The sequence below is a fragment of the Martes martes genome, assembly GCF_963455335.1.
Source record: "Martes martes genome assembly, chromosome: 7".
NCBI classification, from domain to species: Eukaryota; Metazoa; Chordata; class Mammalia; order Carnivora; family Mustelidae; genus Martes; species Martes martes.
Genome location: NC_137894.1, coordinates 85,551,225 through 85,568,009, shown reverse-complemented (window position 1 = coordinate 85,568,009; position 16,785 = coordinate 85,551,225). Strand labels below are relative to the sequence as shown.

Below are 16,785 nucleotides of genomic sequence, written 5' to 3'. Positions count from 1 at the left end.
GTTTTTTACCTGCCTTCTTATGAGTTAACAGTTTTTATGATTCTATTTTGACTTATCTATAGTGTTTTTTTAGTGAATCTGTAGTTTTTGAGTCACTGCTCTAGGCATTATATTATATGTATTCATAACTTAACCACAGTCTACTGGTATTGTCATTTTCCAGTTAGAGTGAAGCATAGAAATGTTATCTCCCTTTATTTCTGTTTACCCTTCCCTGTTTATAATTGTCTTAAATTTCCTCTACATACATTTAGAACCACATCAGACAGTGTTATAATTTTAGCATCAACCATTAAACACAATTTAGAAAGCTCAAGAGGAGAAGGAAAATCTGTTGCATTTAGCCAAAGTTTTTGTTTATTATGTTATTCCTTCCTGGTGTCCTTTTTTCTAATAATTTCCTTTCTTTTTAGATAACTAATTTTAGGCATTAAGGTACAACTGCTATTGACAAATTCTCTGAGAATGTCTTGATTTCCCCTTCAATTCTTGAAAAATAATTTCACTGGTACAGAATTCTGGATATACAGTGCTTTTCTTTCAGCACTTGAAAAATATTGTGCTTATTCCTTCTGGCCTCCATAGTTTCTAATGAGAAATCCATTTTCACTCAAGTTGTTTTCCTCCATAGGTAACACACTGTATCTCACTGCTTTAAAGGCTTTATTGTTTTCTTTAATTTTCAGAGGTTTGACTTTTCTATTTTGGTGTGGATTCTTTTGGGTTTCTTTGGTTTGGGGATCACTCAGTTTCCAGGCCCTTGATGACATAAAGTTAGATCTTCTGTGATAGCCCCATAAGTCCCTCAGGTTTTATACATTTTTTTTCCCTTGATCTACTGTCTTTGTTGTTCAGATTGAGTAGGTTGTATTGTTCCATCTTCAAATTCACTATTTCTTTTCTCTGTCCTCTCCATTCAGCTGTTTAGCCATCAACTGGGATTTTATTTCATTTATTATATTTTCAGTTCTAAAAATTTCCTTTAATCGGCACCTGGGTAGCTCAGTGTGACTCTTGGTTTCAGCTTAGGTCATGATCTCCACGTTGTGGGATCAAGCCCTGCATTAGGATCCATGCTCAGAGCAGAGTCTGTTTGGGATTCTTTTCCTCTTCTTCTTTTGCCCCTTCCCCTACTCACATGAACACACTCACACACACTCCCTCTGTCTCTCAAATAAATAAATAAATAAATAAATCTTTAAAAATTTCTTTGGTTCCTCTTTGTATCTTTGATTTCATTTCCATTTCCCTGTTAACTCTTTCTATTTTTTCACTGTTTCAAGTGTGCTTACATTGCTTAATGAAGCATTCTTTTTGAGGGTCATTTTAAAATCTTTGTCAGATAATTCTAACATCTCTGTCATTTCAATGCTGGCATCTATTAAGTATCTTTCTTTCTTTCAAGTCAAGATATTCCTGGTTCTTAGCATGACAAGTGATTTTCTACTGAAACCTAGACATTTGGGTATCATGAGAGTCTGGATCTTTTAAACTTCCTATTTTAGCCGGCTTCCTATGGCATTGTTCTAGTAGGGGTAGTTGGGGGAGGGTATTACTACCAGGTAGAGGTAGTAGTCTAGGCTCCAACTTGGTCTCTCTTGACACCAGGGGTGGGGGCTTCCTTGTTATTGCTGAGTGGGAGTAGGAGTTCTTGGCTCCCACTAGGCCTCTACTGCCACCATCCTAGTTGTAAGGGATAGGGTTATCACATTACTGTTCCCCACATGGACTCCAGCGATACAGGGAAAGTGGAGAGGGTAGCCTCTTTACTGCTGAGCAGTGTTGAAAGTCTTAGCTTTCCACTGACACCACCTCAGTGGGGAGAAGTCTGGGGTAACGTGTTACAGTCTGGTGAGACTAACAGTCCAGGATCCCCATTCAGCCTTGGCTGGTGGGGGGTTGAGATGGGGCCATAGATTTTTTTTTTTTTCCTGCTGTTTCTGGCTTGAGTAGCACAGTTATTGCCTAAAAGTTTTGTCTTTCTAGTCTGTCCCTTTCTTGATCACTTGGCTAAAGACAGCTGCCCTTCACTGGAGCTTTTTCTGTATCCATTGGCATTCCTAGTTTGCCAGCTTCTTTATCTCCAAGTCTAGAGGATAGTTGGAAAAAAGAAAGCCCAAGAAAGCATCAGTATGTGATTCCTTGGAACCCTAACAGTCCCTAAACAGTCCCTAGACAGACTGTTTAGGAAGTCCCTAAACAGTCTGTCTTCTTCTCTCCACCTTTTGTAGTATTCTCATATTCATCTTAAATACAATGAACTTAGCTGTGGGGAAGAAGTAGGGGAAAGTACATCTATTTCATTTTCCCTGAAGTGTAAGTAGGTAAGTAGGTATTTGTGAGCTATACATTATTTGTTCATGGAAGATCTTGGAACATAAATTCTTTCTTACCTAGGTCATTTTAAACCATTTTCCTTTTGAGCTCTGTGGCAAAAAGCAACTACACATGAAAGGAGCAAGATTGGGCTGGTCCCTTCATCCTCAATTAATATCTGGAAGGTAGTCTCTGAATTTTAGTCTCATATAATTGGAATGTATATTGAGAATAATTGATTCCTCAGTAAAGCAAACATCGGACCATATAACATTTCTATTCTTCCTGCCATGGTGTATTCATATTGTTTAGGCCAGTGACTCTCAATGTGTGGAGGGAGGGTGCCCTACTCTCCAGGGTCTCATTTGGCAACATACATATATTCTGATTGTCATGACTTGGGCAGAGATAAGGAAGTGAGAGGATTGTGCAACTGTCATTCACAACCTACAATTCACAGATCAGCCACCCACGACAAAGAATTTTTTAAACCAAAATGTCGGTAGTGTTAAGGATGAGAAAACTTGGTTTAGATGTTCGACCTACATTTGACAGCTAAATTTAATCCTCAGGCATTCTATGCAACTTTTGGCCTATTGTTTGTGAGACTCTGAATGCTAGATCGGGAATGGCCTTGCCCAAGCTCTAAACAGAGACAACGCATCCTGCCAAGATTGTCTTTTCCTCCAGCTTTCCCTCTGAGATTCGCTGTGTGACTGCAAGGTAAAATATCTAAAGTGAAGAACCATATTCCTTATCTTGGAAAGGATGTTGCTTATATAAATTATAAATGTTTCAAACAAATGACTTATTATATCTTAGGAATTTCTGAGTGCCTGGGTGGCCCACTTGTTAAGCATCTGCCTTTGGCTCAGGTCATGATCCCAGAGTTTTGGGATCGAGTCCCACATCAGACTCCCTGCTCAGCAGGAAGCCTGTTTCGCCCTCTCCCACTCCCTCTGCTTGTGTTCCCTCTCTCACTGTCTCTCTGTCAAATAAATAAAATCTAAAAATCATTATCATCATCATCATCATCATCATCATTATCATCTTAGGAATTTTTAAAACCGTAATTTAGATATCACTTTAACACCTGCATTTTTTTTATTACAAACTATCACCTACCTAGCCAGCCACAGCCATTTCTTACCCTAATAAAACTTCTGAAAGCACTTTTTTTCAAAATAATACAGAGGTCTGTCTTCTGAAATCCTTCGGGTGGAGAAAGCAAAATTTAAAAAGGAAAAACAGGGGCGCCTGGGTTGCTCAGTGGGTTAAGCCTCTGCCTTTGGCTTGGGTCAGGATCTCAGGGTCCTGGGATCAAGCCCCACATTAGGCTCTCTGCTCAACAGGGAGCCTGCGCCCCACCGCCACTTCTCTCTGCCTGCTGCTCTGCCTTACTTGTGTGTCTCTCTATCTGTCAAATAAATAAATAAAATCTTTAAAAATAATAATAATAAATAAATAAATAAATAAAAAGGAAAAACGAAATCACTAAAGCACTAAAAATCATGAAAGCACAAAATCAGTATAATGGAAAGCAGGGATGGATTAAGGCATTTGATACAGGCTAAGTCCTATAACACAGCATTACTGTCCCTGGCTCCTGGCCCCTCTTCTACATTCAATAATTCAAGTAGCTGAAGCACCATGAAAGGAAACACAAGACAAATAAAATGTCAGAAAGAACAGAATTCACTGTCCTGGTATCCATTCCTCATTTGACACTCTTTCGTCTTATATTTTGTCTATTTGAGCTCCTCAAAATGGGTTTCGGAGCAAAGGCATTCCTCTCTTCTGGCCCTTGCTGAAAATGTAACTTTTCCCAACTGTGCAGGACTCTGAGCCAGTTTCTAATACGGGCCCCTTTTTGTGTCAAGTACCTTGACTATGTCACAGTTACTTCCTACAGGGGCAGGCACTGAGACCTTCGTTCTCTCTATTAAAGCTTGTCAGTGCACATTCCTGATTATTTTTTCTGTGAGACCCACACAAAACCTAATTAGAAATCCCCATTTTGAACTTTCATCAAAATAAAAAAATGTTTCGCACAGCAAAGGAAACAGTCAACAAAACTAAGAGGCAACCCACAGAATGGGAGAAGATACTTGCAAATGACATTAAACATAAAAGGTTGGTATCCAGGATCTATAAAGAACTTCTCAAGCTCAACACTCAAAAACAAATAATCCAGTCAAAAAATGAGCAGAAGACATGAACAGACACTTCCCAAAGAAGACATACAGATGACTAACAGACACAGGAAAAAATGCTCATTATCACTAGCTATCAGGGAAAAACAAATCAAAAACACAAAGAGATACCACCTTTAACATCAGTTAGTATGGCAAAAATTAATGAGACAGCAAACCACAAATGTTGGTGAAGATGTGGAGAAAGGGAACCCTCTTAAACTGTTAATGGGAATGTAAGCTGGTGCAGCCACTCTGGAAAACAGTATGGAGGTTCCTCAAGAAGTTAAAAATAGAGCTACCCTATGACCCAGCAATGGACTACTAGGTAGTTATCACAAAGATACAGATGTAGTGAAAAGAAAGGGCACATGCATCCCAATGTTCATAGCAGCAATGTCCACAATAGCCAAACTGCAGAAGGAGATGAGATGCCCTTCAACAGACAAATGGTTAAAGATGTGGTCCATATATAGAATGTAATACTACTCAGCCAGCAGAAAGGATGACTACCCACCACTAGCATCAACATGAATGGAACTAGAGGGGATTATGTTAAGTAAAATAAGTCAAGCAGAGAAAGACACTTATTGTATGATTTCACTCATACGTGGAACATAAGGAATAGCACAGAGGACCATAGGGGAAGGGGAGAAAAACTGTATGATTTCACTCATACGTGGAACATAAGGAATAGCACAGAGGACCATAGGGGAAGGGGAGAAAAACTGAAGGGGGAAAAATCAGAGAGGGAGACAAACCATGAGAGACTATAGACTCTGAGAAACAAACTGAGGGTTTCAGAGGGGAGGGAAGTGGGAATTGAGGAGGGCACGTGTTGTGATGAGCACTGAGTGTTTTGGGTTTTTTTTTTTTTTAAGATTTTATTTATTTATTTGAGAGTGGGAGGAAGAGAGAGTATAAGCAGGGGGAGGGGCAGAGGGAGAGGGAGAAGCAGACTCCCCTGCTGAGCAGGGAGTCTGACATAGGGCTTGATCCCAGGACCCTGGGATCATGACATGAGCCAGAGGCAGATGCTTAACCAACTGAGCCACCCAGGCACAGCACTGAGTGTTATGTACAACTAATGACTCATTGAACAATACATCATCAAAAACTAACAATGTACTATGTAGTGGCTAATTGAACATAATAAAAAAAGAAAAAAGAAAGAAAAAAAAAAAAGAAATCCCCATTTTGAAAGGGCCCTAAAGCAGCCACACTCATCTGTTGAGTAAGTATGAGGAGGTGTGGGTCTTAAGTGAAAACATTTGTCCTATTCTGCTGACAAACATTAGGTCAAAGACGACACTGGGGACTCCTGTCCTTACATGTTTTTGTTCCCTAATGGGCTTTATGATCACATTCCTTATGGCCTAGAGTGTATTTGGGGGCTGAAGCTTTTTTAAAGACATAATGTGGCAGCAGTATTCTGTATACTAACAAGAGGTTTGGTGCCACAGCCAAGAACAGTAACAGAATCTTCTTCCCTCTTACAGACATCCTCAATGCCATTCTCAAAAAAATAGGTCTCTTGTTTCTTCTTTCTTGCCTTTCTCTCCACTCTCTCCCGCTTCCCTTCTTCTCCCCTCCTCCCTCTCTCTGTCTTTCTGTAGGACTCAGATTCCCTTGTTACTATTTTGCTTTGAATGTCCCTGTCACAACAAAGTCTAGATAAATGGACAAAATATCTTAACTTCTGGGGTGCCTGGGTGGCTCAGTGGGTTAAAGCCTCTGCCTTTCAGTTTTTTTAAACTTACAGGAGAAGGAGGAGTCAAGATGGCAGCGAAGTAGCAGGCTGAGATAACATCAGGTCACAGGAGTTCAGTTAGATAATTATCAAACCATTCTGAACACCTACAAATCCAACAGGAGGTCAAAGAGAAGAGCAGCAATTCTAGGAACAGAAAATCGGCCACTTTCTGAAAGGTAGGACCTGCTGAGAAGTGAAACTGAAGCAACAGGGAGATATACTGCTGGGGGAGGGACCAGTTCCTGGCAAGCAGCGGAGCAAGAGAGCACAAAATCAGAACTTTTAAAAGACTGCTCCACTGAAGGACACTGATCCAGAGGATAAGAGGGGGTGGAGCCCTCACAGGGACTGCATGGTCTCAGGTCACAGAAGGATCAGGGGTGTCTGAGTGTAACAAAGCTCACAGGTATTAAGCTGGCTACAGAGACAAAGCCAAGGAGTGAGCCCTCAGCTGGGGGTTACCTTAAATTGTGATCTGTGGCACAGTCAGGCCACTGCTCTTTGAGCAGGGAACCCACAAGTGGCAGATCCGAGGAGCGGAAGGAATCTGCTGGGTTTGGAGACTCCAAACGGGACTGTGTGCCAGAAACAGAAACACTCCGTTATGGGCCGGGTAAGCTCAGAGTGCGGCCGGGTGAGCTCAGAGTGCGGCCAGAGAACAGGGAGATGGGAGTGATTGAGCGCTTTTCTCCAAAGGCGCACTAAGGAGTGGGGCCTGAGCTCTCAGCTCCTGCGGGCCAGAGGTTGGGAGGACGCTATTTTCATTCCCGTCCTCCAGAGCTCTACGGAAAGCATTCAGGGAACAAAAACTCCCGAGGGCGAACCCAAGCAGATTACTTAGCCAGGCCCTTGGCAAGGGTGGTACAATTCCACCTCAGGCAAAGACACTTGAGAATCACTGCAACAGGCCCCTCCCCCAGAAGAGCAGCAAGAAATCCAGCCAGGACCAAGCTCACTGATCAAGGAGAACAGTGGAATTCCAGAGGAGGGGAAAGCAAAGCATGGAATTCATGGCTTTCTCCCCATGATTCTTTAGTCTTACAAAGTTATTTAAATTTTTTAAATTCTATTTTTGTTCTTATTCCAATTTTTTTTAACTTTTGCTCTTTCCTCCTTTAATGTTTTTTAACTAGTTTATCTTAACAATACCTTTCTTTTAAAAAAATCTTTTTGAACCTTCATTATTATAGTCATAATTTATCCTTCATTGTATCTAACTTTGTTTTTGGTATACATATAGGGTTTTTTCTTCTAAAAAACTTTGGGATACAACTTCTTCTAATAGATCAAAATCTACCCTAAATCTAGCAATCTAGCACAGGGCTTTGTTCTAGTCTCCAGCCTGAGCAAATTCTCTCCACTTTCTTTTTCTCTCTTTTCCCAAACAACTTATCTTAACAACTCCTTTTTCAGAATTTTTTTAAAATTTTCATCTTTACTCATATTCCATCCCTTCATCTTGTTTACCTATGTGTGTGTGTGTGTGTGTGTGTGTGTGTGTGTATTTCTTTCTTTAAAATTTTGGAAGGTACTTTCTTCTAAGAGACCAAAATACACCCAAAACCAAGTGGGTGGCTCTGTTCTATTCACCAGTCTAATATATATATTTTCTTTAATTTTTTTTAACTTCTCTTTACCCCCTTTCCTCTCCCCACAATTTGGGGACTCTTCTGATTATAAAACACACATTTTTCTGGGGTCTTTGCGACCCTTTTAATATTTTATTCTCTCATCCATATACTCTTATCTGGATAAAATGACAAGGCAGAAAAATCCACCACAAAAAAAAAAAAGAGGCAGTACCAATGGATAGGGACCTAATCAATACAGACATGGGTAATATATCAGATCTAGAGTATTGAATGATGATTCTCAAGGTGCTAGCTCAGCTTGAAAAAGGCATGGAAGTTATTAGAGAAACCCAGTATGGAGAAATAAAAACCCTTTCAGGAGAAATAAAAGAACTAAAATTTAACCAAGCTGAAATCAAAAAAAGCTATTAATGAGGTGCAATTAAAAATGGAGGCTCTTATTGCCAGGATAAACGAGGCAGAAGATAGAATTCGTGATATAGAACACCAAATGATGGGGAATAAAGAAGCTGAGCAAAAGAGAGAAAAACAACTACTGGACCACAAGGGGAGAATTCAAGAGATAAGTGATACCATAAGACGAAACAATATTAAAATAATTAGGTGGGATTCCAGAAGAAGAAGAAAGAGAGAGGGGGGCAGAAGGTATATTCGAGCAAATTATAGTAGAGAATTTCCCTAATACAGAAAGGAAACAAGGATCAAAATCCAATCAATCAATCTATCAATCAACAATCAATTAAAATAGGTCCATACCCCATCATCTAATAATAAAACTTACAAGGCTTAGTGACAAAGAAAAAATCTTGAAAGCAGCTTGGGACAAGAAGTCTATAACATACAATGGTAAAAATATTAGATTGGCAGCAGACTTATCCACAGAGACCTGGCAGGCCAGAAAGAACTGGCATGATATATTCAGAGCACTAAATGAGAAAAACATGCAGCCAAGAATACTATATCCGGCTAGGCTATCACTGAAAATAGAAGGAGAGATAAAAAGCTTCCAGGACAAACAAAAACTAAAAGAATTTGTAAACACCAAACCAGCCCTACGGGAAATATTGAAAGGGGTCCTCCAAGCAAAGACAGAGCCTAAAAGTAGTAGACCAGAAAGGAACAGAGACAATATACAGTGACAGTCACCTTACAGGCAATACAATAGTAGTAAATTCGTATCTCTCAATACAATAGTTACCCTGAAGTAAATGGGCTAAATGTCACAATCATAAGACACAGGGTATCAGAATGGATAAAAAAAACAAAACCCATCAAAATGCTGTCTACAAGAAACTCATTTTAGACCCAAAGACACCTCCAGATTTAAAGTGAGGGGGTGGAAAACCATTTACCATGTTCTTGGACATCAAAAGAAAGCTGGGGTGGCAATCCTTATATCACATCAATTAGATTTCAAGCCAAAGACTATAATAAGAGATGAGGAAGGACACTATATCATACTCAAAGGGTCTGTCCAACAAGAAGATCTAACAATTTTAAATATCTATGCCCCTAACATAGGAGCAGCCAACTCTATAAATCAATTAATAACAAAATCAAAGAAACACATCGACAATAATACAATAATTATAGGGGACTTTAATACCCTCCTCACTGAAATGGACAGATCATCCAAGCAAAAGATCAACAAAGAAAGAAAGGCCTTAAAGGACACACTGGACCAGATAGACATCATAGATATATTCAGAACATTCCATCCCAAAGCACTAGAATACACATTCTTCTCTAGTACACATGGAACATTCTCCAGAAGAGATCACATCCTGGGTCACAAATCAGGTCTCAACTGGTACCAAAAGATTGGGGTCATTCCCTGCATATTTTCAGACCACAATGCTCTGAAGCTAGAACTCAATCACAAGAGGAAAGTTGGAAAGAACTCAAATACATGGAGGCTAAAAAGCATCCTACTAAAGAATGAATGGGTCAACCAGGAAATTAAGAAGAATTGAAAAAAATTCATGGAAACAAATGATAATGAAAGCACAACTGTTCAAAATCTGTGGGACACAGCAAAGGCAACCCTGAGAGGAAAATATATAGCAATAGAAGACTTTCTCAAGAAACAAGAAAGGTCTCAAATACACAACATAACCCTACACCTAAAGGAGCTGGAGAAAGAACACCAAAGAAAGCCTAAACCCAGTAGGAGAAGAGAAATAATAAAGATCAGAGCAGAAATCAATGAAATAGAAACCAAAAGAACAGTAGAACAGATCAAAGAAACTAGGAGCTGGTTCCTTGAAAGAATTAATAAGATTGATAAACCCCTGGTCAGACACTTATCAAAAAGAAAAAAAGAAAGGGACCCAAATAAATAAGACCATGAATGAAAGAAGAGAGATCACAACCAACACCAAAAAAATACAAACAATTATAAGAACATATTATGAGCAACTATATGGCAGCAAATATGACAATCTGGAAGAAATGATACATTCCCAGAGTCGAATAAACTAACAAAACTGAACCAGAAAGAAATAGAAAACCTGAACAGACCCACAACCAGTAAGGAAATTGAAGTAGTCATCAAAAATCTCCCAACAAACAAAAGCCCAGAGCCAAACGGCTTCCCAGGGAATTGTAACAAGCATTTAATGAGGAATTAATACCTATTCTCCTGAAACTGTTCCAAAAAAATAGAAATGGAAGGAAAACTTCCAAACTCATTTTATGAGGCCAGCATTAGCTTGATCCCCAAAACAGACAAAGGCCCCATCAAAAAAGAGAATTATAGACCAATATCCTTGATCAACACAGATGTGAAAATTCTCACCAAAATACTAGCCAATAGGATCCAACAGTACATTAAAAGGATTATTCACCACGACCAAGTGGGATTTATTCCTGGGCTGAAGGTTGGCTCAACATCCACAACCAATCAATGGGATGTAATACATTAATAAAAGAAAGAATAAGAACCATATGATACTCTCAATAGATGCTAAAAAAGCATTTGACAAAGTACACCATCCTTTCTTGATCAAAACTCTTCAAAGTGTAGGGAGAGAGGATACATACCTCAATATCATCAAAGCCATCTATGAAAAACCCACAGCAAATATCATTCTCAATGGGGAAAAACTGAGAGCTATTCCACTAAGGTCAGGAACATGTCAGAGATATCCATTATTACCACTGCTATTCAACATAATACTAGAAGTCCTAGCCTCAGCAATCAGACAACAAAAAGAAATTAAAGGCATCCAAATTGGCAAAGAAGAAGTCAAAGTATCACTCTTTACAGATGATATGATACTTTACAATTACACCCAAAACCATAAGATACCTAGGAATAATCCTAACCAAAGAAACAAAGAATCTGTACTCAGAAAACTATAAAGTACTCATGAAAGAAATTGAGAAAGACACAAAGAAATGGAAAAACATTCCATGGTCATGGATTGGAAGAACAAATACTATGAAAATGTCTATGCTACCTAAAGCAATCTACACATTTAATGCAATCCCTATCAAAATATGATTTTTTTTCCAAAGAAATGGAACAAATAATCCTAAAATTTATCTGGAACTAGAAAAGACCTCGAATAGCCAGAGGAATGTTGAAAAAGAAAGCCAAGTTGGTGGCATCACAATTCCAGACTTTAAGCTCTATTACAAAGCTGTCATCATCACGACAGTATGGTACTGGCACAAAAATAGACACATAGATCAATGGAACAGAATAGAGAGCCCAGAAATAGACCCCAACTCTATGGTCAACTAATATTCAACAAAGAGGAAAGAATGTCCAATGGAAAAAAGACAGTCTCTTCAACAAATGATTTGGGAACATTGGACAGCCACATGCAGAAAAATGAAATTGGACCATTTCCTTACACCACACACGAAAATAGACTCAAAATGGATGAAGGACCTCAATGTGAGAAGGGAATCCATCAAAATCCTTGAGGAGAACACAGGCAGCAACCTCTTCGACCTCAGCCACAGCAACTTCTTCCTAGAGACATTGCCAAAGGCAAGGGAAGCAAGAGCAAAAATGAACTATTGGGACTTCATCAAGATCAAAAGCTTTTGCACAGCAAAGGAAACAGTTAACAAAACCAAAAGACAACTGACAGAATGGGAGACGATATTTGCAAATGACATATCAGATAAAGGGCTAGTATCCAAAAATCTATAAAGAGCTTAGCAAACTCTACAACCAAAGAACAAATAATCCAATCAAGAAATGGGCAGAGGACATGAACAGACATTTCTGCAAAGAAGACATCCAGATGGCCAACAGACACATGAAAAAGTGCTCCACATCACTCGGCATCAGGGAAATACAAATCAAAACCACAATGAGATATCACCTCACACCTGTCAGAATGGCTAAAATTAACAAGTCAGGAAATGACAGATGCTGGAGAGGATGCAGAGAAAGGGGAACCCTCCTACACTGTTGGTGGGCATGCAAGCTGGTGCAGCCACTCTGGAAAGCAGCATGGAGGTTCCTCAAAAAGTTGAAAATAGAGCCACCCTACAACCCAGCAATCGCACTACTGGCCATTTATCCTAAAGATACAAATGTAGTGATCCAAAGAAGCACATGCACCCGAATGTTTATAGCAGCAATGTCCACAATAGCCAAACTATGGAAAGAACCTAGATGTCCATCAACAGATAAATGGATAAAGAAGAAGTGGTATATATATATATATATATATATATATATATATATATATATGAATACTATGCAGCCATCAAAAGAATATACACACACACACAATGGAATACTATGCAGCCATCAAAAGAAATGAAATCTTGCCATTTGCAACAATGTGGATGGAACTAGAGGGTATTATGCTGAGCAAAGTAAGTCAATCAGAGAAAGACAATTATCACATGATCTCCCTGATATGAAGAATTTGTCAGGGGTGCCTGGGTGCCTCAGTGGGTTAAAGCCTCTGCCTTCAGCTAAGGTTATGATCCCAGGGTTCTCGGATCAAGTCCCACGTCGGGCTCTATGTTCAGTGGGGAGCCTGCTTCCTCCTCTCTCTCTGCCTGCCTCTCTGCCTACTTGTGATATCTGTCAAATAAATAATGGGGGGTTTGGAGAGTAGGGAAGGAAAAAAAATGAAACAAAATGGGATCAGGAGGGAGACAAACCATAAGAGACTCTTAATCTCACAAAACAAACTGAGGGTTTGTTTTGTAGTGGAGAAGGGAGAGGATGGTTGGCTTATGGACACTGGGGAGGGTATGTGCTATGGTGAGAGCTGTGAAGTGTGTAAACCTGGCAATTCACAGGCCTGTACCCCTGGGGCTAATAATACATTATATGTTAATAAAAAATTAAAAATTACAGGGCACCTAGGTGGCTCAGTGGGTTAAAGCCTCTGTCTTCAGCTCAGGTCATGATTCCAGGGTCCTGGGATCGAGCCCCACATGGGGCTTTCTGCTCAGCAGGGAGCCTGCTTCCTCCTCTCTCTCTGCCTGCCTCTCTGCCTACTTATAATCTCTGTCAAATAAATAAATAAAATCTTTATAAATAAATAAATAAAATAAAAAATTACATTTAAAAAAAAAAAAAAGAACAACAACAACAAAAAAGCTTCTGCCTTTGGCTCAGGTCATGATCCCCAGGTCCTGAGACTGAGCCCCACATCAGGCTCTCTGCTCCTCGGGGAGCCTGCTTCCTCCTCTCTTTCTCTGCATGCCTCTCTGCCTACTTGTGATCTCTGTCTGTCAAATAAATAAATAAATAAAATATTTTAAAAATATATCTTAACTTCTCCTATCTAGCTTTGCTCCCTGCTGGGTACATATCACAATCAAGGAATGGACAGTTTTGGAATGTTTCCGGTATAGTCTCTGGGGTGTGACCACCTGGGGTAGAATCAGCTCTGCCATTTCTTAGTTTGGGACATCCTTTAACAACACTAAAGCTAGGAAACATCCTGTATAAAATGGGGCTTTTATAGGTATCCACCTGATGAGGTTTTTGGGACAAAATGCATATAATATTTTATTTTGCTTGGCACAAAAGAATCACTTAGCATCTCTATAACTGGGAAGGCCTAGGAAGTAAATTTAAAAAAAAAAAAAAAAAAAAAAAAAAAAACATTTTAAGAGAGAGGCGCCTGAGTGGCTCAGTTGGTTAAGCATCTGCCTTAGGCTCAAGTCATGACCTTGGGGTCCTGGCATGGAGCCCCACTTCAAGGGGCTCCTTGCTCAGCCAGGAGCCTTCTTCTCCCTCTTCCTCGACCCCTTCCTTTCCCTCTACCCCTCCCTCTCCTTCTATCCCTCCTTTTCCCTCTGCCCCCTCCTCCCTGCCTCCTGCTCTCTCTCACTTCTCTCTCTGTCAAATAAATAAATAAAATCTTTAAAAACATATATATTAAGAGTGATTTTTCCCTAAAAATATCAAGGAACTACAAATTCAACTTCTTAATAGTAATATAGTAATCTGCTTAGTATAAAAACTTACTGCCAATCCTAAACTATAACAGAAAATGACTGAGTTTTCTACAGAAAACATCTGTTATTTTGATACTCAATAGTCACAACGACTTTGAAACAAAAAGTTACCAGTGATGTATTACTCGAGTCTACAACCAATGTACTTTGAGCTAATTTTTGAGATAATCTCTCAATTTCTTTCACTGAAAGAGTATACACTCCCCTGGATGGAATATTTTAAAATTCGAATTCCAAATTCTAAGCCCTTGAATAAGACCCCGGTGTTTTGTCTAGCTTATCTAGCTTGTAGCATACCCGATGCACTTAAATGTGCTATGAATGTTTCCTTAAGTTGCATTTATCCAGGAAAAATATTAATTCTCCTTCTGGTTCACCTACTTCCATTTTAATGTCGTAGTTCTCGCCTAGGACACTCTGGATGAGCTCTTTGATGGTCTGGTCGGAGGCCAGCTGCGCCTCCGACTGCAAGGAGGCGATGATCTCCTCTATGGAAGTCGGGATCACTCGCACCGGCTGAGCGGCCTGCCGGGTAGCCTCCCGCGAGCCGCCCAGCCTGATGCTCCCCCGCTGGCTTTCGGAAACTGACCCGAGCGGTCGGCTGGCTAAGGCCCGGCTCAAGGAGAGGGTGTGCGCCCTGGCTCTCCTCCGCCGGCCGCCCGCCTCCGCGTCGCCCTCCCGGACGGAAATGGAGCTGCCCGTCCTCGGTTTGGCCTGGCGGGCCTCTGCGGGCGGAGCCGTGCCCTCTTTCACGCCGCACTCCCGGCCGGGGTGCGGGACGGGCTTGGGGCCCGTGGGCCGCGGGCCCCTCCGGCCCAGGTGCGCCCCGGGCCTCTCCCTCGCCGCAGGGAGCGGCATCAGGACTAATGGTCTGGACGTGCCAGCCCTAGAGGCGATGACCGGCGGCTTTTTCAGGAGCGGGTGCCGGAGGAACGCAGAGCTCCGCAAGTAGAAGTCCTGGGGGCGAAACCTCCGGGTCTTTCCCGGAGCGGCCTCCTCGCTCCGGGCCGGGGGCCGCGCTGCGCCTCGGGGTGCGTGCTGCAGGAGGGCCGCAGTGAGGGTCGTAGGGCCTTTAGCTCGAGGGGACCCTGATGGCTTTTGGGGTCCATTGTAGGCGGCGCTGCCCTTCTCCCCAGGAGGGGCAGTGCCCGGGGCCTGGAGGCCCCACACTGAAGCTTCATCCACAGCCGGCTTGGGGGCCAACTTCTGCTGGAATTGGAGAAGATCCTTTTTAGTTTCCTGTCGAATCCTCTCAAGCTCTTTAAAGATGTAGGATTCTTCTTTGTATTTCAGTCCAAAATGCTTTGAAACTGCGGACATCTTGGCTAATTTGTCCTGTGAAATAACGACAATATATTACATATCTATAACGAAACTCATGTCGATAAATACAAGTCGAACTCAAAAAAAAAGCCTCTTAAGGTACAACGCTCGGTGTGCTCCCAGAGGCACAAGTGGGTAGTATTAGTTTATGTCATTTTAAATCCAACTGTTGGCCTTTTCACAGGAACCATAGAAAACCTTTAAAGCAGTAACCTTTTTACAGTAGGAATTTCTGGAACTCCGAATGGTTTTAACATTTCTTTAGACTATAATGTAATGTCCCAATTCCAGACAAGAGAGACAGGCAGAGAGAATCTAAAGAAACCCTGAGAGAGAATAGAGACCATCAATTGATGGGAAGCTAGCCCACGAACAGATTTTACAATTGCTCCAAATTTTTCAAAGATACAAATTTGTACCAACAATTTTAAATTGAGACATTTCACATAAAATTCCAGATAAACAGGTTCTCTGGGGAGAAAAAAAAAAATGAAGGCTCTGGCAACGCAAGGGCCAAATCCCTACTCTTGGGGCAAGATGGCAGTTTCCTCTTCCTTCTCCAGCTGGTGGTGGGTGTCTCCATCCCTCACCCAGGCCACTTCCCTCAATATGCCTCCTGAGCTAGAGCAGACTGTATGACGGGGGCAAGGTGATCAGCAACAAGGTAGGCTGCAGCCAGATCATGAGGCCTCGCATGCCAAGTATTCATACTTTTTCTCTTGACTACTGAAAACCATTCAAAAACTTTTAACAGAATATGGCTTGATAGGATCTGGTGCTTGGGGGATATTGAGTGGGACAAAGAATAAAGGGAGAGAGGCAAAGAAGAATCTCCACAGCTTGAGCATAAGGCCTGGCTGGCATTGGTCATGGAGCAGAGTGAAAACAGAGACATAACAGGTAGAACTGACAGGATCTGGCCAAAGAGAAGGAGTAAATGAAAGTGATTAAAGATTCTTCACAAAATAGGAACTTCGAATCATCTTGATGAAGTCTTCTTCATAGCCAAATACACAATAAAACCTCTGCTACTCAGTGAGTGTACTTTAAGTACACTTAAAAATGGTTAAAATGGTAAATTTTATGTTATGTGTATTTATTAACCTGGTATTCAGCAGGGCCAGTTCATCTACGATCCTTAAGTAGATTTTTAGATCCTGAG

General features: G+C 40.9%; 1 protein-coding gene across 1 annotated transcript in view; it reads right to left on the bottom strand.

Moving 5' to 3' along the window:
- The window catches only part of TTC6 (tetratricopeptide repeat domain 6), a gene marked incomplete at its 3' end in the record, with an annotated part of 209,867 nt that extends 194,238 nt beyond the window's left edge, over positions 1-15,629 (bottom strand). The window contains exon 1 of the mRNA XM_080809740.1: positions 14,682-15,629. Within this exon, the coding sequence (XP_080665866.1) occupies positions 14,682-15,620 (939 nt within the window). The 5' untranslated portion in view covers positions 15,621-15,629. The remainder of the gene's footprint in view (positions 1-14,681) is intronic.
- Positions 15,630-16,785: the final 1,156 nt, after the last annotated feature.